At 36.9% G+C, this 27872-nt stretch overlaps 1 protein-coding gene across 2 annotated transcripts in view; it reads right to left on the bottom strand.

Annotated features, from left to right (window-relative positions):
- SREK1 (splicing regulatory glutamic acid and lysine rich protein 1) overlaps nucleotides 1–27872 on the bottom strand; it is a 47002-nt gene that overhangs the window by 10315 nt on the left and 8815 nt on the right. Inside the window, exons 1-9 of one of the 2 annotated variants that reach the window (XM_039544904.1) lie at nucleotides 26096–26225; nucleotides 19747–22268; nucleotides 17485–17608; nucleotides 17078–17193; nucleotides 11424–11588; nucleotides 9921–10099; nucleotides 9118–9248; nucleotides 7884–7998; nucleotides 3103–3222 (exon numbers count right to left, since the gene is read on the bottom strand). In XM_039544904.1, coding sequence (XP_039400838.1) covers nucleotides 3103–3222; nucleotides 7884–7998; nucleotides 9118–9248; nucleotides 9921–10099; nucleotides 11424–11588; nucleotides 17078–17140 — 773 coding nt within the window. In that variant the 5' untranslated portion in view covers nucleotides 17141–17193; nucleotides 17485–17608; nucleotides 19747–22268; nucleotides 26096–26225. Of the gene's footprint in view, nucleotides 1–3102; nucleotides 3223–7883; nucleotides 7999–9117; nucleotides 9249–9920; nucleotides 10100–11423; nucleotides 11589–17077; nucleotides 17194–17484; nucleotides 17609–19746; nucleotides 22269–26095; nucleotides 26230–27872 lie in introns of those variants that run through there. The other variant, XM_039544903.1, reaches the window with a different exon arrangement.

Here is a 27872-nt window from a genome sequence, read left to right as displayed (position 1 = left end):
AAAGACAACATTGATGAATTGCCTCTATATGAGAATAAGACAGTCTGGATTAGGCTATTAGGAGTTGGCAAGCTACCCAAAATGCAGAAGGGAAGGAAGAAAACAGAAGCATATGGCTCATGGAAGGATGGCAGACTGTAGAACCTGATGACTAAATGCTGTACCTGAGGAATATGGAATATCCACATTGCAATATTTTGTGAGAGAGTGGACAGATACCCAGGGTGCTGCTTTGCACATTAACTTTGTAACAAACAATTTCAATATGCATGAGAAGTGGATACAGATTTTGTAGAGTGGGCTCTTATAATAGATGGAAGGATTTTACCATCTTTTGTATAAGACATCTATTACTTGTAGCCACTAGCAGATGGTTTCTTTTGCAGCTGGAGATGGTTACTTTTTGAGCTATGAGGCCAGTTTTGCCAAAACAATCTTTTTCCTGAATGAGTTTGTTCTGTCCAACTAATATTTAATGGATTGACGGACATTTAACTTCCCCAGAATGAGACGAATTGGGACAGAACCAAGACAGAAAGAAAAGAAAATGAGGAAGCACCCACTGGTTCCAAGGGCAGCTCTTTTAGTTCAACCAAAAAAAATTCAGCTTCCAGCTGGCCACAGAAGCTTTGATTGGAGAATGAAATTTTGCTACTGCCTTGGTGAACCTGCAAACATGAAAGTCTGAACACAAATTCTCCTTTCCCAGCTGAGAGGGCTCATAATGCAGCCATATGGATATATAAGGGGCTGAGGTTCAGACCTTCACTTAATCTATCAAAGACTATGACTAATTTTGACAATTCTTGAATATGAGCCAAGGCTGGTGTTCAACACATCAATTTTTGAAGACAAGTTAGACACATTAGTAGGCCTGACACATACAATCCTTCCTGGATTGGAAGAATAAATCCAGTATTTGCTTGGAGTACCCAAGCTTCCACAGATTCATTCTCTCAAGTTCTACAAGAACACCTAGAACTTGTCGATGTCTTGACAACAAAATGATCTCTGAATCAGAAGGCCTCCGGTGAGGAGTAGTCATCTGAGAGCAGCGGTTGCTGAAGAGGCATCATAATCACTTTTCAGAAAATGTTCCAATCTTTTAGCCATTGAGCTTTTGGAAGCAATTGTCCCATCTTGCAGGTTTGGTTGGTTTTGTTTTGGTGGTTTTTGTTTACAGGTCAGATGAAATCTGAAGGATTCTCTTGGCTCATTTGGGATGATCCCTCCAAAAAGAGACCCAGTGAAAAGCTTATGTGATTGCATAAATATCTCAAATCAAATACACTGAAATTTCAGGATAAGAAAGAACTCCGTGAGGATAAATGCCAGAAGAGATCACAATAAGAGGAGCCAGTAATAGGTTTGCAAAGCCCAGAATAGCTAGACTGGTTGAGAAAGATTAAGCTGCTTTGGCCACCAGTTCAGGACTTACTCTAGGAGGCTCATAAGTGTAGCTAGGGCTCCCTTCAGATGAAGTCCATCCATGTCCCCACAATCCCTACCCTTCTCCACTAGACCATGTGTTTGGTCAAAGCTCTTTCCACATAGGCCTTCAGTGGCCAAAGGCTCTGGTGGGGACACCTTTTAAGAGGAGCCTGTGAAGACCACTGCTCCCACCAACGGACATACCATCTAGAAAGGCTGATCAGGTCAGGAGCAGGGGAGCGCCAATACCCTGTGGCCAGAAGGAGCTAGTCATCAATGGATCAGGCCCAACCAATTCCACCATTGAGGTGTGTTGCTCTCTAACATGCTGGAGGAGGCGTGTGTGTCATGGGGAGAGAAGAGGCCAAAGTACCTACAAAAGCAAGTCTGAAGCCCCCCTAAGGTAGAGCAGCAGTTCTCAAACTTCATTGCATTGTGACCCCCCCTTCTGACAATAAAAATTACTACACAACCCCAGGAGGGGGGACCGAAGACTGAGCCCACCCAAGCCTTACCGCCCCAGGTGGGTGTGGGGGGGGAGGGGGCGCAAAGCTGAAGCCCAATGGTTTCTGCCTGGGCAGGGGGGACCCATGTAATCTTAGCCCTCGGCAGTGGGCTTGGGCTTCAGACTTGCTGGGGCACAAGGCCAACACCAGCCTTGGCGACCCCATTAAAATGGGGTCTTGACCCACTTTAGGGTCCCAACCCACAGTTTGGGAACCCCTGAGATAGAGTATACAGAGATGCTTCTGCCAGATGGAGGCAGGACACTAAAGACCATTTTGGCGCCAAAACTTCTATCCAGTAAGCTGCACTAATGAGTACCTGTTGATGTGGATATTCAATAGTCCATCCCAGAGTGATAGACTGCCTGTGTATGAGAATTATGCTGTTGTTCAATAAGATGAAGAATTAGCTTGATGGAATCCTGTAGTTGGCCAAGCCAGATAGTCAAGGGGACTGAACATGGATAACTGGATTTGGATTAGGCTGGTAACAAGTACATATTTCATAACACAAAGATGTATAGTTTTATTTATAGGAGGGAAAACAACCACCCTGAAATAGCAGAGCTAACATGTATATATGATACGCGCGCACACACACACACACACACACAAACACTGTGTGTGTGTGTGTTTTGTGAATACTTGCTCATTTGCGCCCAAATTCAACCCTAGTCTAAACCAGTAGTCTAAACAACTTTGGAGTTATAGTTTGTGCCCACTTACACCATGGCTGAATTTGTCATGTAGACTAAAATTTTCAAACTTGGTTGCCTAAGGTCTGGCATTTAACTAAAAACTTATCTTTTTTTCAAATGATGCTGAACAACTGTAGTGACCACTGACTTCAGTGGAAGTTCAGGAAGCTCAGTACCTAAAGTTTAGGGACCCCAGTTTGAAAATTTTAAACCATAGTATTTATTTTGCATAGTTTTCTTCTTGGGGAAATAAACATTATTTCAAACACCATGGAAATCTCCACATTTCTACAGCCATGAAACTGGTATCACAAAGGTATAAAATAGAAATAATTTGAAAATTCAAGACAGAATAGCTTAGAGATGAACTTAGAGATTTCATTTTTTACCTGCAGTCTACATTTTTAAAGATTTTTCCAGAGCTATGAACTAGATAATAACACCAACTGTTAGCAGAGAAAGCTCACCGGGAACGAGAACGACTTCTTGACTTCCGCCTTTCCTTAGACTTGGAACGTTTTTTGGGAGGACTTTTGGATCTACGCCTATCCTTCTGGCTAGAGAGTGATCTATTGTGTGATCTACTCCTGCAGCAAACAACATCAGAGAATAAATACTACATTTAACCTTGAGACTTCAGAAAAGAAACAACTGAAAAAATAAAAAAACATGGAAATTAAATACATGGTATTTAATCTAATTATTATGCCTAGCCCACAGTGAATTTTTTCACAGTTCTCCAAATTTTAAATTTCATCAGGCTGTCCCACCTCTTTCAAAACAATATACCATTAAAAAAAAAAACCTCTTAATTCTTTGCTATGACATTGCAGTAACACACAGAAATGTCAGGAAAAGCAGTTATGAATCATACAGCAATTAAACATTCTTGAATATACTGTCAAATATTAATGCATCATATTATCATCCTAACAAGGGTGTGAAGTTTAATACAAAATTAAATTTGCACTAATCAGTCCATGCTGCTGGCATGCAAAATAGAAACTACGCCTGCTCAGTTAACTTATTTTTACCTCAGAAGTAATTAAGTATAATTGTTCTATTTGAATTTTACTGTAAGGACAGTTTTATAATAAACAATTTAATTTTACAATATACTGCTGTTAAATCTATACCTTTGTATGTATACACAATATGGCTTAGTTACAATACTACAGGAACCAATATTTTGGATCACCCTATTCCTGTATGTTTAAATTATTAAATGTAACATTGTATTAATGTTTTCTCTTACATTTCTTCAATCATTCAACATGTGGACAGGCAATCTTAATTTTTGCATTTTCTACACCCAGAAAGAATCAACCTCCCATGTAACACAGGCCACAACATTTATCTAGCAATTCTTGCGTCAGAGTTCCTAACTTCTGGTTCAGTTAGGGCATATCTTTTAGAAAAAATATCCAATCTTGATTTAAAACACATCAAGCAATCGAGAATCCACTATATCCTTAAGTAAGTAGTTCCAGTTAAAGGTACCATGATCAATCACCTCTTAACCTTCTCTTGAATAAGCAAACTAGATTGAGCTTTGTAAGTCTCCCATATAATGCAGGTTTTCCAGACCTCAAACCATTTTTCTAGCTCTTTTCCAAAGCCTTTCCAATTTGTCAATTTTTTTTTTTTTTAAAAAGAGAGAGATCAGAACATAGTTTTCCAGTACTGGTCTCAGTCTGCATAGGTATAACCATAGGAAAAAAATGGGGTGAGGAAATACAATAGGAAGAATGTTATTCAACATAAAGACCAGTAGAGAGAAGAGACAGCCAGGTAGGGTTGATTCTAGGTGAACTTCTATCCCCACCCAGTTCACACTCCCATCCCTTTTAACACAACTGTATCATTTTGCATGAACAGTATCTATTATGTAGAATTTTTTCTCCCTTGCATTTGTTCTTTTCTTTTTTAACTTCCTTAACTTTATTTTTCCCTTTCTACCACCATGATTCTTATCTTTTGTCTTTTTCAATATGACTTTTCTATGTTGGGTAAATATTTATCTTCTTTTTCCTCTCCATTTTCTGTCTTTCTTTTCCTATGTTATTTTGTCTTCTTCCTTCCCTCCTCTTCTTTTATCATTCCCTTCTTCTCTTGTGTTCGACGTTTCCAACCTTTCTATACTTTCTCCACCTTCACCATATTCTGGGACTACTGAACACTTCAAATATCTGAGTGGGTTTTCCCCCCTCCCTTTTTCTTTTTAAAATTTGCACCCATTCCTTTCCCTCCAAAGTTATCCCAGTATGAGATACAGGATAGGCAATATTCACTCTGGACCAGTAACAAATTCAAGGTCCTACATCTGGCACCATCAGGGCTAGAAAAAAGTGCAGTATACACATACTGATGGACACCGCACTTAATTTTTACAATCTTCTAAAAATTAATTACATTTTCCCCTCCCTCCAAGTCCTGTTCAGTTGGCTCATGGTAATTAAAGCAATTTGGCTTTACACGTTTAATCTAGCTTGGCTTTCCAGCCTTAATACTAACACACTTTTTAAAACTCTCTGAAACCTCTCAAGTGGTTTCTCTGTAAAAGGTGGCAGATCCAAAACATATGATTGTGTGATATAAAGTTTTAATAGTCCTCATTTTGGATTATCTGCCCAACCTATCTGTGGCTTTGCACTTGGGAATAACATGGCCATCTCAAATCCATGCTAATAAATCCTTTATACCATATCGTCATATGCCAAATATTCTCTCTTAGTCTGTATATATGACATTCCACTATAGTATATGCATTTATTGAATGCCAAATCATAGAAATAAATGCCAATAGATTTATTCCAATGTGCAGACACTCAAGTAGAAACATGCTTGATTTATTTCCATATAAACATACTCAGTATGCACTCAGATTGGTGTAGAAAATGACATGCTGTGATATTCTCCACATTATTTTCAATAAATTATAATTTACTGATTTGAATCTTTTTTTCTTCTAACTCTGAAAAAAGCACACCCTGCTCAGAAAACTTTGTACTAGAACAGAGCAGGAAATGTTTGCTTGTTCTTGTCCCACAAGAATTTTCAAGATTTTGAAAGTTTCCTGTCCCAAATCAGGATGAAAATCTTGAAAATGTTCGCAAACCAAAAATCTGGGAGGTTAAGGGAGAAGGATTGGATCAGACAAATTCATTTAATGAATTTTGAAATGCTTTGTTTCAATTTCAAAAACTTTCAGTTTTCCTTTTTTTAAACCTATAAATTAACTTCAATTTAAAAATTAAATGTTGTGTCAACCCAAAAAAAGGGAACTTTTGTTTAGAAAATGTCAAAATTTCAAGCCCTTCTTTCAAAACAAAAAATTCATCAACACCTTTTCCATGAACAGTTTAGGATTTGACAAATCAGCATTATCTGACAAAAAAGAAGTTTCATCAAAAAATTCCAGACCAGTTCTACTGAGTTTGATATTTTAGGGACCAATTTTAAGTTTCCTTGCCCCATCTAAACTTACCAAGGAAAGTGGAGGTTGACAGGAAGCATTCATGTTTATTACTATCTAAATCCTGAGGAACAAAAAGATGCACAAAATGCCAGAACTGCCTGTGTTCTGCAATTCAAGATGCATACACAAAAGAGGGTATACCAGGGGAAAGGTTAGGGTTGTTTTGCCTACAGCTGTTCTTCACATATTAATGTGGAATAGTCTGTCAACTAATTCCAGCTCACTTAGAATAAGGCCTCTGTGATTGATGAATTTGAGATGAAAGTAACTCGGGGATGACAAGCCACCAAGAAACAAAGAATGACTGAGGGAGGTTTATTCTGAAACTTCTGTTGACACTCTGCCAGGATCAAAATGATCTTTAGTTCAATAAGTCCCCGAACTGACTGCAAAATAAATCCTTCATACTATTATGCAAAGCACTGGATTCAGACATTTATTTACCTGTATCTAATTTTGAAGTAGGCAAGTGAGAATTTGGCTCTTAAAGCATAGTCAGCTCTGAGTTATCCATAGACAAAAGAATCTGAAAATTGTAGTGTGACACATGTAAAGCTTTCCTAAAGAGAAAAAGTTGTCTAGTTATGTGCTGACTGTCTCAAATAGAAATTCAGCAAGTAATTGATTGTAAAAAAATAATTCTTCCATCTTCTAACATCACAGAACACAATCTCTGGTTACACCAACTGGAACAAGCCAAAAAACTAAAGCCAACCCTTCAGCAGTTGACAAATCGCTTCTCTTTGGTAGTATATGGATGTGGTGAGTCCCTCTGGGTCACCTACATTGCCTACGATGGAGTTCTGGTAGTTGCCATGTCACCATGCAATGCATTTAGGGGTATAACACAACTGATGATGCAATATTGAGGAAACAACTTTTTTTTTTTTTTTTTAAAAGGTTACTTTACACTCACTTCTATGCTAAATTTCTCTCACTCTTTTGCTATCTGAGGTAGTGCGTACATAACTTTGATTATCCAAATGGCTATGGGGATATTTCTAAATTTCAGAGAACAGGAATTCTGATTTCAGGAGACATTTCCAAAATTGAGATAACAAGAGTTTACCCTTGTCTTATTTATGGGTAAAAAAGTTTGCAGGTAATTTTTTTAAGAGTGTACAGACAAGTTTTGTTCCACATTTAGATAACTTGGAATGTAGAAACTAGCCATATTTTAAACATTAAAAAATCAAAACAAATTCTCAGACCAAAATAGCAGGGCTAAGTATGAAAAAATTTAGCCAGAATTGGTGGTGGTGGGGGATGGTTGTGTCAGAAGCATTTTCAAACTGAGTCCGTTAAATAACATTTATCATTTTGGGATGCTAGAAGTATCATACCAGTAAAAGCTACCAAACCATCTAACAATCCAGGCCATCAATCGAAAAAAAAAATCTGACTACACTGTCCACCAGCAAAGCAATTAATTGTATCACATTCTGAAATCCAGACCTTTCAAAATTTAACAACAAATCAAGCTACTAAAATGTGAGCATTTTATCTTCGTCTGCGCTAACTAAAATCAGTTCTGTATCTTTTCAACACTAACCCAAAATAGCTTTTCCATGATGGTTATCTGGTTTTGGGGAATGAAAATCTGCCCAAACACAGAAAGATCTTTTTTTTTTTTTCCCAGTCAACAGTATCAGGTAGTTCAATAAATCTCTCCCAGCAATTCTTGGCTCAGAATTCAAAGACAATCTCAAAAGCTACTGTCATCAAGAAACACAGTGTAATCTCTTAGTGTAAAATGGAAAGCATTCTCACCTGCGTTTTGAGTGTGATCTTTTCCTTCTAGATCGGGATTTTGAACTAGATCTGGACTCTGAACGAGAATGGGAACGAGATCGACCGCCTTTTCTTTCACTGCTCTTTCCAGACTCTGAGAGGAAAAAACCACTTTGCAGTGTAAGCTCAGAACATTTAAAGATCCCAGTTAACAATCTGGCACAAGTGGAATGTACCACATATAGTGCAATGGGCCTACTCTCTGCACATCTTCCTTCTTTGCAAAAATCCTTCAGAAACATCCAAGAAAGTCATTGCATATACTCGTTGAGTGCAGCCATCCTGCAGCAGTACACATAAACCAGATAATTATAAACAGCTAGCTGAGTAAGGAATGGGATTTATGTTGCTGCCACAATGCACAAGATTACAACATGTTCTCTTCTTGGCTTATTCAATTATATAAATTACTTTTTCTTCTGAGAATAGACAAAATTCAGAGAGTAGTAATTTTGAAAACGTGCACAAAAATTTAAATGACACTCAGCACTTAAAGCACTGTATAAATATTAACTACTTAATCCTCACAACCCTCTGGAGAAGTAAGTAAAGGTATGATTCAAAAACCGTGTAGTAAATGGAAAGTTTCCCATTGACTTTGATGGGCAGTGAACCAGGTCCCATCTGATGATACTATGAGCAGTATTAAAGCATTAAAGAAATAACTAGGAAATTTTAGAGTGTTGTCTCTTCCAGTTTTGTCCAAGGCAGATAATTATGCAGCGTCTAGGTTTGTTAATGATAATGAAACATCTCAAAGGTCTATGAAAAATCTTCATTATTATCTTAATTAAAAGTTTTTTTAAAAAGATAAACAAATTCATATTCTTTAATGACAAGCAGAGGACAACAAAGAATTGATAGAGTGAAAAATGTAATGTCTGTAAAGCACTTTGAACATAAAAAAGCACTAGCATTAAGCATTATTAGGTATTATAATAGTATTGACTTCACAGTTTTAAGCTATTGTCAGCATTCACTGAACATATCTTTGAAAATAAAATATGTTAAAACAAATTTGAAAAGAAACCTGGAATCCACTGGCTTGTCACATAAGAAAATAATTTTGATTATTCAACTTTTACCAAAGACAAATATTGCTCATCTTGGAGGAGTCCTTTTCTCTGTCTGAAAATGCTCTATAAATGCACGTCAAGCTACACAGATTGAGATATACTTGTTTCATTCTAACTAGCGAACATAATGGATTTACCTGGCTCAATAGCTGCCGATATGAAAGACTGGGCTTCCCTTACTCTCTTCATCACTTCTTCCAGCTCCTTGGCAGCAGCTTGTGGAGTCATTTCAGGAGGTTTCACTATTGCATTATTGGAGTGATTTATTCTAAAGTAAGGAACAAACCTAGCTTTAAATTTATGCTCGTGCACACTTTTTAAAAAAACTTGATTAAAAAAATAAATAAAACCAAGATAAATATAACTGCACCCTATCCAAAATTAGCATGTCTATACATTTTTTCCTTATAATCACCAATACAATCCAAGTATTTACATGTAATACCTGGTTTTTATTGCCTAAAACCTTTTTTACCTTGAATAAATGCATTAATACACATGGTGATGCCTATATTTGTGTGGCATACAAGCATATTTTCAAACAATACAAGAGTAAGAAATTTAATATATTTTTTATTAAAGGTGAAATTTATATCCTGAAACCTATTCACCACATAAGCACCATATTTAGGGTTTAATTAGAGCCTAATGAGGGTTATCTACACGGTGATGGATTTCACCCTCAGAGATTAAATATTAATATAGGCTGCTCTGTTCTACACTATACCCTTATCCAGGGAAAGTCACATTTCACTCTTGAAAATGTAAAACAACAGCTATCAAAGGCTACAGAAAGCAGTACCCTGCTAATACAGGCCTTGCAAACTGCTTTGTATGCAGACCTCCACAGATGAGAGCCATAATTACAGACATATTTATAAAGATACTGAGAAATCTTTCGTTCAGAATTCATTTGGATATTTTCTGTTTAATTTCTTACTTCAGTGGCCTGTCTCCAAACATAACTCCATTAAAGGCAAGAGCACGAGGTACAGAATTTTGGTCTGCGAATTCCACAAAAGCAAACCGTGTTGGTTGTGTCTCATCACCTGCCATTCGCACAAACTTCACTTCTCCAACTTGTTTAAAAAACTCAAGCAGCTGATCTGCTGTTGTAGTCTAGAAAAAGTCAAAAAGCTCAGGTGAAGTAAATTATGTAATGAAAAACACTTATCCAACATACCAGGTAACCTAAGAACTTCAGAGATTAGAAAAAAGATTTCATTTGTCAAAGGCAACGTGAACCAAAACTTTTACATTTCTTTCCTTCCCCATAAAAGTTATTTGGAAAACTAGCCAATTTAGAAAAGGGAGGATCACATTTTTTTCTCCACACATCTAAAAAGTCTGCTTCTATTTAAAATGGTGCCCCTAGTACAAAGATATTTTGAAAGGGTGATGTTTGGAAATTACATTATTTAAAAAAAAAAAAAAAGAAAGATGTTTCTGGATCAACCATTTTAACAGAGGTATGTTAATCCAACAAATTAAAATAATCAACGCTTATCCTCCCTCCCTCCTCCAACTGCCTGTAGAAATGAAGGAAAGGATCGTTGCAAGCCCTGAACTCATCATACCTGTGAATAATTAACGTATTTCCATACGGATCTGCTTTATTCAGGGTAGTTCATTTGAAATCATCAGTTAAAAAGGAATTTCTTTATATTTCAAATTGAATAATTTGTGTTACATATACTGATTGAAAGTGCATCAAAATAATATTTTTTTAAAATGTTGTTTCTATCTATTCACCCATCCAGGGTTTTAGAATGGCACTCATCACAGTAGTGACTTTCTACTTAGGTATATTGTTAGGCAAACAAAACAAAAGACACATTTACTCTTGACGGAGTGGCATTTCCATATTTAAATAACCCTCTGATAAATAATTGGCCATTTGAGGAAGAGGACTTCATTTCCCTGTTATGGATACAGACAACTTTTCATACTAGATTATACAAATCCACCAAGACGAACCTCCTGTGATAGCCAATTATTCATACTTGAGAAAAAGGTAAATTCCTTCCTCACAATGCACCTACCCTACAGAGCAATGCTGCACATGGATGGGGGGATGACACTAATTCCTTCATAATCCCTGAAGTGATCAGTTTATTATATTCTGATGCAGATCACCATTATTTAGGCATACACAGTAATAAAACCATCAAAATCTGTAGTATTTGTTCTTTGCAGCAGTGAATTCTACAGGCTGTCTTCTCCCTCTCACCCCCCGCCATTTCCCAAGCAGCATTCACAACACAACTAATAACCACAAAAGCATCTTCTTTTATTTGTTTGAATTATCTTCTATTTTTACCATGTGGAACAAACTCATTATGCACATACGGGTCTTTTCAAAACTGTTTAAGATTATAAATCCACAATGACATGGGCTAAAAACTACATTTAACACTTCAAAATTTGACAAAAAGGACGGTACCTGAGAATTCAGATTTCCAACGTAGACTGTTCTCCTAATTTCATCAATTTTGGAAGGATCCACATTTCCCATAATTGGTGGCTGTGGTATTTCTCCAAGTGCTGTAATATTAGGGTCCAGTGCTGCTGCTGGTATAGCTCCCAACGTGCCAAGTGAAACACCAAGCTAAAAAAACCAGAACATGATTTATAAACAAATGGGAGATTGTGTGTCTCAGCAAGGCTTTTATCCCAAGTATATCTGGGTAATAAACAAAATACAAATTCAGTATAGCGACAGAGACAATATTTTTACAGTTAAACCCTCACCTTACAAAAATTCTATCCCCCAAATCTAGCCTCTCATATATTAAATGTTCCAGAATTCGGCCACAGTCACCATCTTATTTGAGCTTTTTGGCCAGAAAGAAACAGAAAGAAAATGGCAGAATTCCCCTGCAGAATATAAAACATGAACATTTATGCCATGATATTAATAACAACAGAATTAGCATCTAGGGAAAAGGCAACTTTCTACTTTGTGTCAATTGCAGCTTCCTAGCATGAGATAATAAACAAGAATTCCATGGCTATGCTGTCAAGAATGACATAATTCCCTCCCAAGTCTTATGCTGCAGAGAAAGAGACCAGTCTACATTTTCTTTTGTGAAACACGTGCTTAGATTTGAGTTTTTTCCCTAGATTAATATAAAAATTGACAAATTGGAGGAGGAAAGACTAATATTGCTCAACAAAAGAGTTTCTTATGATTAATGCTTTGCTGCAATTTTTACAGGCGCCATGGAGAGCTCAATGGGAATAACTGGACACACAGTTCTCCTTAATTTTAAAGGAAAATGAGCATTCAAATCCTCTACATGGTTTGAAATCTCAGCCTAAAGCTTTTCTAGCTTGGACCCACTACTAATGTGAAAGCTCAGAGGGGGACCTAAACTGGCTGAGGTCTAAATATTTCTTATTCAGTCCTGGTCCAGAACTACAGAAGCAGCCTTAGTGTTGGGGATCAGTGATAGATCTTGTGCAACACCAAACAGGTAAATGAACACCGTGTACCACTGGAAAACAGAATTCCATAGCTAGTATATCGCAGTTGTTTCTAACCCTGGTAAATTGAGAGCGATTAGGTTTTAAAAATCCAACAATTCAAATAACTATCACGCTTTTCATTATGTACATACACACAGTTGAATTCCAAAGTGATTTTAACAAGTATCTTGACAATTGCTAGGTTTTCATATTCCTTATGCTGGTGGAAAACCTGGAATTCTAGCATTCAAACAGCATAATGCAGCAATTCTGTGTACTGTAAAGCACTAGCTGGTAGGCAACAGAGAGGTGGTAAGTGACATAGTACCATTTCCTCCTTATTTCCAATTGCTTCTACATGAGTCCAGGTGTCTAAAAACAAAGACGTGACAGTCTAGCTATATCCACCAGGGGTTACTGCAACATAAGAAAAACAGGAGGAGGAAAGTAAAGAGTAATTGCTCTCAGGGAATGGAACTGCCATGCACTAGCACGAGAGGTGCAGGGAGCCCTTCACCAGGTGAAAAATGTTCAAAGAAACAAAGAAACCAGGCAAGTGGGGAGGAGGACCACCAGGAAGCATACCTCTGAAAATGGAGGACAAGCCTGCAGGGGAGCAGAGAAATGAACCAAAAGGCCAAACAGCATATGCCCATAACAAAGAGGAACGGGTAGCAACAAAATCACATGCAGGGAGAGAAGATGATCAGGCAAAAGAGAAACACATGTAACTGACTGGGGGAAAGAGTGGGAAACAGGACAGATGACAGAAAGAAATTAAACAAAGAGCAGGAGATAATTACTTATTTTTTCCAAAACAGACAAAACACTAATTGCTTTAAAAAAAAAATAAAAAAAAATTAAAGTACCTAAGACTTTCCTAATACTAGCATTCCATGTAAGCATGCTGCACAATAGTATATAGGATTCTGATTGGAGAGATGAGAGGAGTTAGTTTACCAGACACACTCTCCATTACGATGTAATGTATGCTATGAAAAAGTTGAGAATTTCCTAGTATAAAGCATTTAGTCTTATTTCTAGCAGCTCTTCAAGATAACAGCTGCAAAAATCATGCCACAACTGAAGAGGAATAAGTGAGATAGTAATCAGAATAATGTGACTTTTAAAATCTTCTCTATTCTGAGCTGCCAGGACTAAATATCTGTTGTTGGAGTACAAAGAATATTCTCAAGATTTCCCAACTACTGTTCCTGAACCAGAGATAAGAAAAAACGTATGTTAATCTCTGGTTCAGACTTACAGAATTATTTCCAAATCTTCATACGGTATAAACTTCCGTGTTACTTTTTAAGTAACACAGAAATACTAGTTGATAACTGAAGTTACAAACACAAGTAGTTAAGATCTGCTCCTTTTTCAAAATGCAGGGATGAGGTAATTTCTAAGATCATGTACAAATCACTATTTTCCTAATTCCAGAATGGAAATCATGAGCTTTAGTTTAAATTTAATTGTTCTCCAGTTTTATGTCACTGGCACCAAATTTCACCCTCATTCCTCTTCTGCCAGAATGTATTCATTGGCAAACAGCAGCTCATTTTGGCTTGTACTCACTCCTTTTACCTTCTGGAGAATCCATAAAGAATACAGAACTAGGATTTTTCTAAACATCAAATATCATCAAATGCTTTACACAAGCACAACTGTCAGTCCTTTATCTAGCATTTAAAAAGGTCAATATTTTGTGGTTGTACTATATGCAAGGAACTCAGATCAAGTGTAAATAGTCTCTTGGCCTATTAAAGGCTATTATCAAGTGTCTTGATGTGTTTGGTCTTTTGGCCCCGAGATGAAAGCCTTGTCTCTGTCTCTTGGACCATGAAGTACAAACATTATCTTTTGATCTAATCTGAACATGCAATGGAAAAATAAATACACTTTTGGGGACTGGAAACTCTTTTCATTTTAGTCTATAAATTACCAGAGATAAAAATGCTAAGAGTAATGGTCTTCTCTCATACGAGTCTGAAAATACCTGAGCGCTATTTACAGCAAATCTGGTTTCCCAAACATACGTTGACAGTATTAAAAACAAATCTTTAAAACTGAAATAACACAACCACCACATTGGTGTTGATGATAAATTTTCTTAGAATATGTTAAAACATCCACATTTACATCCATCCACCTATAGGAGGAAATAAAAATCTCTGACTCAGAAATATTTGCCTTGCTTAGACTGAATGACAAGGGAAGATGCTGAATCAAGTTGGAATCTGCAAAGCCTGAAGCAATGGGTTAGAAGTTTCCTCGTTTTGATAGGTGTAATTACTTTCCTAATCTGCATGTTTTCTAAACAAACTACATCCATCCACCCAAAGGAAAGGGTAGATAAGCTTTTAATTGAATGAGAGAAGTGGAAAAGGCATACAACAGGTTATGCAAGCCAATATTCTCTGGACAAAATTTCTTTACTATCTCACTATCTTCAACTATAAATTAAATTAGAAATTGTTTTCCTTACAAAAAAATAGTCAGTGATTTTCTGCAGCATCAAAATGCAAAAATGCCTTCACTTTCCAAAACATGGAAGTGATCTCTCATGACAGATGCCATAACATTATGTGGTTAGTAAAATCAGTTGACCAGTTGAGTCCAAGTCTAAGCATTATCTTCTCCACAAAGAACAAAGCAAGTTCTTTGCTATTGAAGAAGTATTTATAACAAATGTCATAACTCCTGATCAGTCTAAGCACTAGGTCTATTCTATCATTCTCAGTGCTATAAAAATTAGTACCTGAATTTATTTTAGATTGCAACAGAGTACTGCTCAATATGTCTTTTAAATTCTTCCTGAACTACTTTAACAACAGAAAATTCTGAGCATGAGCTTTCGTGGGTGAATACCCACTTCGTCGGATGCATGTCATGCATCCGACGAAGTGGGTATTCACCCACGAAAGCTCATGCTCCAAAATGTCTGTTAGTCTATAAGGTGCCACAGGACTCTTTGCTGCTTTTACAGATCCAGACTAACACGGCTACCCCTCTGATACTTGAGAAAATTCTGAGAGTAGAATTGGGCAGAGATTCTAAAAAATTATTTAAAATGTTGAAGGTTGAATATTTTCTCTTGGCTAAAGTCCTAAAGCGCAGATAAAGTGAGTAGTTAACTTCTGGAAGATGACTTATAATAAACAGGGGTAATTTGTGCTAGGTGATTAGATCAATCTGGTTTAAAATCCGAACAGTGGATTATTTATGGCTGGAGCAGGGGCATTTATGGGCACAAGTCGTTGAAGTGTCAGTAACAACATTTTTGACTAGTGAATTTCCCTGTTTACAGGAAATTACAAAAGGATTGAACTATTAATAATTTTTCAGGAATTTTGTCTTTTCATTTTAGGAGGACATTTTTTAAAATACTACAGTGTCCCTAATAAAACTACTAGGGTGAGCCGGTGTCATTCTGTGCATATTAGTTTGCAGAAGGTCAGTAGGAATCTATCATGTGTGTCTAACTAGTGGCTTGATGACTACTGCTTCTTTATGAATATTCACATTGTCTGCAAGGACTAATAGGGCAGAAACGATCATATTCTAGAAAGGAATAATGCTTACCAGAAGGAAGAAAAGAGTCCTTTCCAATGTTTCTGAAACTATTGCCTGAGCCCTTAGCCAAACCTGCTTTTCTTATGCCATTTTGTATATGAGGAAGAGACCTAAGAATGTTCATTTCTTCTAGAGGTTTGATCAATATCAAACCAAGAAGTTGAAGGTGTTGGTAATGATGCCAGTAACAGAGTTTGGTGAGGAGCCATTCAAGGGCACACTGTTGTTACCAGTGTCTGTAGTGGTGCTGTCAAATGCACAATGCAGAAATCTAGGATGGTACCAATAACGGTTCTGGTGAATGCAGAGCTGCAGCAAGGTCAGTAGCTCAAGGCCCCCTTTCCTCAAATAACGTGGGGCTGATGACAGGGAAACAGAGGGAAGACTCATTAAGCCCAGTTTTGCTGAAGGAAGGTCTGCTTATTCCTCTGTTCCTGGTGGAGAGGGAAGGGGGATGGTAGCCTGTTGCTGCCAGAAAGGGTTAGCAGAAACAGAAGGGAAGTTGAATATGCAATAAGTAGAAGCTAGAGAATATAAAAGCCACCGTTCTTTTTACAGTGATAGCATTTTGAGGCAAACGTGCAACAGTCCGTCATTGGAGGGAGTGTGCTTGAGCATCCTAATGTGGCATTTTAGCCTTTCAAAGGACTGTGTTTAAACCATACGCATTGGGTCAGATTTTGCTCCTGTCTATACCCATTCAACTAAGGTGGACGTAATCAAAGACAGAATCTAGCCCAGTACTTTGCAGAATAGGAATTTGGAAATAAAGAAAAACAGAGTGAATGTGCTGGCCATACTCTAGCCTGACCTCTTGAGAAAAAACAAGACAGAGGGATTTAGTGTCTTCACTGACTTACTAGGTAGGGTGTGATGTCATGGGACTGGGCTATTCCAACTTAGTAGGTAGGATGTGATGTCATGGAACTGGGCTATTCCTTTTCTCTCAACCCAGAAGGGGAGAATTCTTGGTTGGGCTGAAGGAGGGAGCTAGAAGAAACAGAATAATGTTTCCAATGTAACTCCAAGTCAAAGAGATTAAATTTTACTTACTGTAGTTAGCGGAGTTGGTGTGGGTATAGGAAGCAACCCTGCACCAGGCATCAGGCTTGTCATAGTAGGAGCAGGAGCCAATAAAGAGAGGGCTTTGGCTTCATCTGGGATTTTACCTGGAGAAGCAAATGGAAGTGTTAGAGAGAGTTTGAACACCAAACCAATGTTATTCTTTTTATGATTTTACAATTTACCCTTGCACTTAAAAACAATAGTAAAGAAAAATGAATCTATCTACCAGATCCTTACAAAAAACAAATAAGAACTTAAGTTTTTCCTTTTACCCTGCTCTACTAGGAAAAACAAAAGTCAGCAAAACTTCAAAGACTAGCAATCTCATTAATGGATTATTATTTTAAAAACTGAATAATGTAGACAATTATTTAACACTTTGAGCTATGGGTCACCTGTACTGGAAACTTAATGTTCATGAACCAAACGATATCAAGCATGGACGCTTTCCCAGGGCGGTGTTTTCGCGGTGATCGAAAGTTGTGTTACACATGACAACCGTTCGTGTAGGCTGCATCACTAATAGCACACAGAACATCAGATACAGAAAAGAAGAACATTTTTTAAAGTTTAATCCCCAGAAATGGCAAATAACCAAACTAGTTAAAAAAAAAAAAAGTATGTGCTAATTGAAATCTGTCCCTTTTCTTTTATGGCTGCTACCTGCTTTTGATAAATAAATAAATATAAAAATGACCAATGACCCCCAAACAAACTCTGTACTGCAGGTAGAGTCAATAGGAAAAAAAAAAAAGACCTGCACTGTTTCTCTTTCTAGATTATCTCAATGTAACTGGGACTAGAAGAGACTTAAGTCTCTTGTCGTCTAATTGTAAATTTACTGAGATAGTTGCTCAATTACGTTTCCCTTCTAAATGCACTACACTTTCATAAAAAATATATATTGCAACTGTGACTAACAAACTCCTGCTATCATCATGCCAATAGTTTATTAAAATAATTTCTCATCTGAATAAATGAATGATGGTTATATGTTTAGTTATAAAAAAAAATGCTGGGCTAAGAAATCTTCACAGTATTAAACTCTACAATATTTAAAACAATTTGCTAAATGCAAATACTGATTTCCAATGTAAGGGAATTAAATCACCACAAAATCTAAACAGTGAACTGAAAAACTGTCAGAGAATTCCTAATCATACTAAATAATTCAGGACTTCCTAATCTGCACCAAATTGCTAAAGTAACCATAAAACAGCCCTCATACATTACCTCATGCAATTTAGAGGTGTTAACGGCTTTCTACAATAATGAACTTTCTAAGTACTATAACAGTACTCTTTTGTAGTACTTCAATTTGCACATACATTTTCATTACAGACCTCTAACTTCAGGAGTTTATAATGAATACATACAAAAGGACTCCTGATTTAAAAGTAAAATATAGGGTAAGTTTTCAAAGCACTATGCAAAGTTTTGGCAGTGCAATTCCCATTAAAGCCCACGGGAGTTATTTGACTAAAAGAATGTTTTGAAAATATGCACCACAATTTGCAGCTCTAGAATGTATTTGAGTTGCTCAGTCCAAAAGAAAATAAATGTAAATAAACTCAATTTTAATGTGAATAGATGCTGAATGAAAGAAATAAAAAACACAATTTCATCTAGAATTTATATTGCACTGCTGTTAATCAAAACAGCTATTTAACTTTAAGATACATTCTGTGAAACTTTGGTCCATAATGTACAACAGACCAAGCCACATTGCTATCTTAAAGAGAAAAATAAAATCAAATTATTAGTGTCTGAAAATTACCTTCACAGTAACTTCTCCCGTAACTTTTAAAAAACATATCTGATCTAAAGCCAAAACTGTATTTAGCATGAATATAGCGCTTTACAGGCCTTGTTTTAAAATTAGACATGTGATAGCATGTAAACTTATAATGCCTGATTTGCATGACTGCTCATGAAAAAGCAGATATTTGCTTGCACAAATTGTCAGTTATGCAGATGAACAGATATTTAGCTACATAACCACAGTAACTGTGCATGCAAATTAGGCATACATTTACACAGCTGATTTTGGGGAAATAATAATTTATGTTTTTAAATTGCTGTTGAAACATGAACTAACCATGAAGGTCGATATTACAGAGCAATGAGGCCCTAATCCTGCAGAGATATCCTCCTGTCTTTACACTTGGCACCTATATAAAATCCCACAAAGTCAATGGGACTTTACATGAGTGGATCCACCTACAGGAAGCTAGTAGTAATGCTGCATTCTAACGTAGTCCCCACAATGCACTTAAGCACATGCCTAATTTAAGCATGCACTTAAATCTATCCCTATTCTGAAGGCACTTAAACATATGCTTAACTTTAAGTAGATGCTTAACATGCTTAAGTGCTTTGTTGAATAGGGACTGAATTTAGAACATGCTTAAATATTTAGCTGAATGAGGGTCATCAGTTCAGAAAGGTACTTAAGCATGCGCCTAGACTTCAAGCGTAAGAACAATGCCACTGAAGTCAATGGGGCTATTCATACATTTACAATTAGGTACATGCTAAAGTAACTTGCTGACTCATGACCGCATAAGGTAAACTATTATAGCAGTCTGCCAGGTGGATAACATGCATTTTAAATTGAAATTTTTATTGAAATTTCCCTAATACTTTTGGTTTCTCACCTATGTTAAAAAAAATTAAGTAGAGCTGGTCAAAGTTTTTCCATACAATTTTACTTAAAAAAGTGGCTTTTTCTCTAAGATCTTTTCATGAAAAATTATCAACATCTGGGTTCTGCAGATGTTTCTTCAATATTTTCATTGATTTTTTAAAATCAAAACTCATGCTCAAAAATATTCAACAAAAATTTCACACACTAAAATGCTGTGGAAACTGTCCCAAAATGAATCAATTTAGAACCCTGAAAAATGGAAACAGTTTAGAAATTTAAGAAACTTTCCACCAAGAAAAAAAAAAGTTTTCTTCTCCCCCCACCGGAACACTAGTAAAAAGCTGATCAGATTATTTAGCATTGAAAATCAATTTAAGAGCTCCAAAGGGACCTGTTATGTTCTTGAGTAAATATATATTTTATTACCTTTCTTAATCTTTTTTATAAAAAAGGAATACAAACCCAGAAAAAATATAAACAACATTTAGGCTATTGCACAATCTGACATCTGTTAAGACATGTAAGTTTAAGGCTCGCATCTTTTTCTTAATGCATATTGCTATGGGATGGGTGAAGCCAAGCCTTAAAAGTTGAACTGAAATGCTTTCCCCAAATATATGTATTTATTTAAAAAGTGTATCATTTCAACTTCATAGATCGATTTCTTGACTTATTTCACTTTATGCCGGTGCCTTAAAACAGTTTTAATGACCCTTGGGTGTTCAGTAATAAATGACAGATCTGATTCTCATTTGCAATAAGGCCCCTTTACACTGTTCTAGCATTACAAAGAGACCTCTTAAGTGGGGTGTAAATTACTTTTACATCCATTTTAAGACACTTCAGTGGATCAGCAGCTTGATCTACATTTCAAATTTATACTGGCATAGTTATATGGGTCAGAAGTGTAAAAAATCCACATCCCCTAGCGACACAGGTATGCTGTCAAAAGCCCCAGTGTAGATACAACTATGCTGACAGAAAAATGTTTTTGTTAGAATGTTGTTCAGGGACGTGGTGCTCTCACACATGGAGAAAACTCCTTCTATCAGTGTGCACTGCAAGTGCACTGAAGAGCTATGCCAGCATAGCTCTGATAGCATTGGCTCTGTAGTGTAGACATGGCTTGCCAGAGCAATGTAAAGTGGCCTTAGTGTAAATGATAATTAGGCCTCATATCAGTAAAATTATAGTGTATTAGTCACAAGATTCCATCCTTATGCAATTGTTCAGAAGGGATCAGTTTCCTTGTGTTTTGTACTATAAACTGCTGGATGATTAAAAGAAAACCAAAAACACCAGCTTCAGTGATGAACAAGTATGTTCAATCAAAGACATTTTATGCTCATATCTAATTTGGAGATTAGAAGAATAAATTATTTTCCTAATACGTTTAATCACTGGGAAATACAAACTTATGGATGAAATCATTTCTTAGAAAATCCCTTTCTGTTGCATCTAAATGAAAATGCCATTCTAATGTGTAAAGGTTAAAAAACAAACACTTCCCCCCCCCCACCAAAAAAACAAAAAGTTGTTTCCATCTTTCCACAGATAGCAGTGTTAAAAGACAACATATCTGACAGAACACTCTCCCATCAAAGCCTCAGAATCCATTTACACTAACATGTGGTAAAGGTTTTTCTTGAACAACAGTAATACATGAAATCCCAAGCCCACTGAAGTCAATGGCTAAACCTACATTAACGTCAATGGAGCCAGAATTTCACCCACAGCGAATAAAAATTCTAGAATGTTCAGAATTTTCTCAAGAGTCATTCCAAAATAGATATCTTAACTTGTTCATATTAAAAATTAATACAAAAACCTTATGCTGTGCTGGTTATACAATTTAAAATAAAACTGTGCTTCTGATCATGGGAAAGAGACTGATTAAGAGCCACGACTTTGTTTGGAAAGGGTAGATTCTTAAGAAAGAAGTAATAGGAAAGAAAGTTTCAGCTGGCTTTTTCAGAGAAGTACTTTTGAAAATATGGTCTAAGGAGGAACACACACATCTGAGAGCTGATATATCTTTATCACTATTTTAGCCTTCAGACATCAAATACTGATCTGCCTGTCATAGTTGAATTAAGATGCTTAAACATATCTCTAAGTGTTTATCCCTAGTTTACAACAGAGAATTTAGCTGACCTAATTCAACACTTGGTGTGTATACCATCCACCACCCTCATAAACAACTTCAGAAAGTCAACTTTAAAATGAAACATCATGGACCCTTTATGAAACACCATTTTTACAGAACTGAAGAACCAGTTCACAAGTAGAAGTGAAAGAGATTCAGCAAAAACAAAAAACAAAACAAAAAAAGGGACAAAATAAAAACAAAACAAAAAAAGAAAGGAAAGCAAAATAAAAAATAAAAACAGAGACAGGGCGTCCATCTTCAGCGGGCCAGACTTCGATCTCATTTCCCCCATGAAGGTTTCACTTGACGGCAGGTTTAGTGGCATGGCAAACAATGCCTAACTCAGGCAAGTGTAACAGGTCTGCCTTGGCCAGTCTAGTCATCTAATAATGCACAAATATCACACAGAGAAAACATACAAAACCAAATTAATAGTCAAAATCCATCTACCAGAAAATGTGGACAAAGTTTAGAATGATGGTTAGGGCAACATCTTTGTTACGTTTCAACCTTTGCTTTCTAAAGGTATAACATTTAAAAACTAAACAAAACAAAAACAAAAAACAAAAAAAAACAAAAATAACCCCAGAAAACCTGTGATGCACAAACAAAGAAAAGGGTAACATTGACAGTGAAATGGAATTTTACTTCATTTAAAATATCATTTTTGGTTAATAAAGTAGCAATGGTGAAGTACATATATGAATATTATAAAATGAACATTATTTTCAATGCTTAGGGGTTCCCTCTTCACACACTACTGAGGTCGCATGTTGAAAGGCATTCTATATTTGTTTTGTTTTTTTTAAACCGAGCTTTCGGTATCCTTTTTTCTTTTCTATCCATCCCATCAAGCTTCGTTTCTGTACACCTAGCCTTTCAGAAATGGCACTTTTGGCCAATGGCAACATTTAAACTTTGTAGTAGAACACGGCTGATACTGCTTCAGCAGCCCATAGTATCAATCACGTTTACAGCTATTTCACCAAAAACTGCACTGTGTTCTCCAGAGCCATATATATCAGCACACATCTCCTTGGAAAGTTAAACTATCGTCAATACAGATAGTATTTACAAACTAACATGAATGGTTCTGTAATAAAGTTGTATAGAAACGGCATATTTATGGTGTGAAATTTTCAAGTGGGTTTGTCCCACAACCCAATCATATGTTCAGTTAGTTGTACACAAGCTCTGTATTTTTCTATAGAGACCACAGTGACTTGTAAACAAACTGCTATACAATAATAGTCCTGCTTTCACATTGCCTCTGTCAGCTATGAAATGGCTTGAACATGATTGGGAAGGTAAAAAATATGTTCTCATAACTTCTGTTGTATTCTTTCTCTAATATTATTTATCACCAAGAGACACAGAAAAATTCACCTTTACCTGCCTGCTGCCATGCCACCTTAGACTGTGACCCCATCACAAGGAAAACCCAAGAAGTGGTGTTGATTCATTAGGAAGCAATCTTCCCTCTCTGGCAGTACTGAACCAGTGTTTGAGTTTTCTAGATGAGACATAAAAACTAAAATTGTTCCCGATCATCCTCATGAATGATCTTGTGGGACCTTTTCAAGTGTATCAACGCTCATCAGATATCTTCTGCCTACCTGGATTCCTTTTGCAGTTTCAATTGGATACAGTATTATTCTTTTCTCCCTGACTTAAAGGTAAATGTAAAAAATCAAAACCTATACTCTATGAAGCTCAGAAATGTGTGCTGTATGCCCAAATTAACATGGTTGTGGGCGTAGTAGCACATAAATAAGATTTAAATAACCTTTACAAAAAATACTTTCAAGGATCCATGAAAGTCTGCTTGCTCTGTTGAGATTGCTACAGATATCCCAGTATGGATCATTCTGTAGGCCAGAGATGGGCAAATTACAGCCCGCAAGCAACATCTGGCCTGTGTGACCATCCCGCCTGGCGCTTGAGCTCCCGGCCCCTCCCCAGATGTCTCCCCTCCCCCACAGCCTCAGCTCGCGGTGCCGCCAGTGCTCTGGGCAGTGGAGCTGCAAGCTCCTGCTGGGCAGCATGGTGGCATGGCTGGCTCCGGCCAGGCAGCGCAGCTGCCAGTCCTGGTACTCTGAGTGGCATGATAAGGGGACAGGGAGCAGGGGGGTTGGATAAAGGGCAGAGGGTCCCGAGGGGCATTCAGGAGCTAGGGGGCAGTTGGATAGGCATGGGAGTCCCCGGGGGGACCTGTCAGGGGGCTGGGGTGTGGATAGGGGGCAGGGCAGTCAGGGACAGGGAGCAGGGAGGGTTGGATGGGGTGGGGTCCCAAGGGTACAGTTAGCGGGGAGGGGTCCCGTGGGGGAGGGGGGGAGATGGTGGCAGCCAGGGAACAAGGAGCAGGGGGGTTTAGATGGGTCAGGGGTTCTGCGGGGGGCAGTCAGGGGTGGGAAGTGGGAGGGGCCAGGCTGTTTGGAGAGGCACAGCCTTCCCTACCCAACCCTCAATACCGTTTTGGAACCTCGATGTGGTCCTCAGGCCAAAAAGTTTGCCCACCCCTGCTGTAGGCACAGAACTCAAGCAACAACTCTTGGTATGTTTGCTGTGCCAAAATAAGGCTCTCTTGGGGGTACTGTTAACAAACCCAAAGAAGCCAAAAAACAGACTTTGTGGAGCCAAACAGTATTTTTTTTAAAAGATCAATTAAGATTTATTAACTAACTGACTATGTGGTTAGTGGTGGCATTCAACAGATGTATTAGCTTTGCAGATTACCATTAGCTTACTCTGATTTCCTGTGCAAGGTAAGACAGCTGGTATGTACACCTAAAGATGGCTGCATTCCACTGGTTTAAGAAAGTGATTTCTATGGACTTATGGCCCAGATCCTACAATTTGATCTATGTGGACAGACATTTAGGGCTTGCCTATACTACAATCACTAAACCAGCATAGCTATGGCACTATACCTACGCTGCTGTAGTACCGTAACGTAGACACTTCCTACAGCAATCGAATGGATTTTACCTGTCACTGTAGGTAATCCACCTCCCTGAATGGCAGTCACTAGACTGATGGAACCTAACTGCATCATCAGAGTGGGTTAGGTCAGCATAGCTATAGTGGATTTTTCAAACCTCTGAGCAACGTAGCTATGCTGATATAAATTTTAAGTGTAGGCCTGGCCTAAATGCCACATGGCATCCCAATGAAGTCAATGGGGCACTGCATATGTACACAGATCTGTCTATGTGCATCAGACTGCAGTATCAAGACCACAATTTGCAAAGCGCTTAACTAGTAACTCGAACATTTTATATTCAAGTAGTAAATGGAACCATAAACATTGAAAATATTTCTTCTGGAGAAACCTAAATTGACAAAATACTTAGTCATGCCTGTACTTAACATTAGAACTGGAATGCCTGAAGACAGTCCAGTTCTGAAGTTTTATTTAAAGATTTGATTAAATAATTTATCTAAATTTAGCTTAAGGCTCAGATTTTAAAATGCATACAGGCATTGCTGCACTCAGCACTACAATGCCTAACTCATTTAGAAGTCTCAGTCTCATTTTCTGAAGGATTTAGGCTCCATAGTGCCTAAATCTCACTAGAAAAAGAGACTGATTTCTAAACTAGTTAGGTATTGCAATGCTGAGTGCAGCAATTCCTATATACGCCTTTACAAATCTGGTCCCAAATGAAGTTGCAGCTTAATTGATGTTATAATTTAAGAGGTATACTAAAAGGATTACTAAACTTTTTAAAAACAACAATAAACCAAAGCACAGTTAGGCCCTGAACTGCAATCTGATCTGTGCAGGGAGACTCCCTCACCTTTGCAGAAACACACTGGCGTGAATGAAGACTCTGGATAGGCATGAGGGTCTGCTCATGTGGATCAGACTGGAGGATAGCAGTCTTATTTCATAAAGTTTTTTCAAGTATTTCCATATACAAGTATGGAAAAACTAGTAATTTAAATTAACTTATTAATTTTGCTTATGCATAGTTACTGCTAAATGTATACAAAAGATGTTTAAAAGTGTAGCCAACATATTTTACTATGTTTTCTTTTAACAGTTTATACTTTTTACCTTTTTCAAATCTAAAATTTTGCTTACAAAAAGATGAGGGGGAAAAATAAAAAGAAGAGCATCAGTTACTTGCCAGTTTCTGGGAAAGCTAAAGGTAATTAACATATAGGACAAAGACCAACATTACAGAAGAATGTCTGAAATACCAACCTTCTGCACAGGGTACGACTATCAGGGCTCTATCAATAAAAACGGTGTTAGTTAGATGCTGGGCCACACCAACACTCGATGCTTCACGAAACTTAATATAACATACTTTGGAGGAAAAAGCAAGAGGAGCATTGCTGCAAAATAAAAAGGAAACATCACTTAGTGTCATGAAAACACAGATTTTAGTTTTCCTCAAAAGTCTTTTTTAGTTTACTTATATACATTCACAGGAAGACATCTATAGCAAAAACTTACTGAATCACTCATTTCTCATCCACACACAAAAATTGTACTATCTTCCTCTTAGAAAGGATTTAATAGTGGCAGAGTGTAGCTATGAGGTCTTCTATTAATAAGGCACTAGTGCCTTTAGAAAACCTGCTATAGAACATTTATCAGTATAATCAAAAAATCATAATGTAAATTGAACTATAGCACACTTGTCAATAAATGGAGAACATTTAATCTTTCTTTTCCCAAATAGCCTTTGTTCACTTACTGCAGAGCACAAAATTAAGTCATCTGTAGTGGGTCCTCCAGACATCAGCACATATTAATTGACTTTCGTGTCTATGCCCTTAATTAGACCCTGTTCATTCTTGTTAATAAAAAAATGTTCTACCGTAGCAGGAAAATTGGTCTTAGCTTACTAGTGGAAAGAAGGGCTCTATCTGCTACTTTAGCATGATGTATTAAAGTATGTAATAACCTTGTCATGAAAAAACTCACAGATCAGATTAAGGTGAAACACAGAAGACAAAACAATAAATATCTGCCAGCATATTCATTAGACACCCTATTAATCAAGGTTTTAGCCTTATTTCTTCTAAATGCCATGGTCTTGACCAGTCAAGTTCATATCTGTGTACCATATACTATGCATAGGCTTGGCAGAAATTAAAGTTTTTAAAAAACAATTTTGAGGGATAATATTGATGTTAATTTTTAAGCTTTTTTTATTTTAATCTATTAAAATGTTTGCAATTGGGGGAAATTATAGGGTGGTTGGCAATACTTATTTAATTTTAGTAGATGCTAATATTCAAAAAGATAAAACTTTATAGTAATAAAAAACCAAATTGTGTATTTTTAACATGTAATATTGACAAAGTAAATATTCTTAAATCAAACTCTAGTAAGTTCTCAAGCAGCATTTTTCTAACTTTGCTTATCTGTACATTTTTATTATTATTGAGGAAAATATTTGCATGCCTAGGGTGAAATTGACATTTGCCGACATGTACTGATAAAAAAATATAATCCTTTAAGCCTAACTATGCACAATGAAATCAGTTAAAATAATTTTAAAATAAATCGGTCAGAAGTGTTCTCTAAAAAGGGTTTATATCCATTGTACAAATATTTACTTTATATTTCTCAAGTCAAAAGTAGATTAGTGGTATGTCGGAGGTCTTAAAAGACTAAGAACAGGCACAAAATGTGATATTATTGGGATTTGCGAATTGCATTCAGCAAGACCCAGAAGAAGCTCATGTGACAATGTCTTTAATAAAGCAGCCAACAATGGAAAATTTGCTATTTGATTATTTCCTTTCTGAGACTGGCCTCTAATCCTGTCAGATATATTTAAACAGTGGCTCTCTTCCTGCAAATACTGGAAACAGTTCAGACCTTCCATGAGGCACTTGAGGTTGCTTACACCCCTTAAGTCCTCACTCCAGTTGAGTACTTCCAGAACTGTGTGCAATTACTAAATCCTAATTAGCAGAACATAAACTTCTCAACAGAAATGCCTTATTTCACCATAAAAGCAACA

The sequence above is a fragment of the Mauremys reevesii genome, linkage group 6, assembly GCF_016161935.1.
Source record: "Mauremys reevesii isolate NIE-2019 linkage group 6, ASM1616193v1, whole genome shotgun sequence".
Taxonomy (NCBI): domain Eukaryota; kingdom Metazoa; phylum Chordata; order Testudines; family Geoemydidae; genus Mauremys; species Mauremys reevesii.
This window is presented reverse-complemented; position numbering and strand designations above follow the sequence as displayed.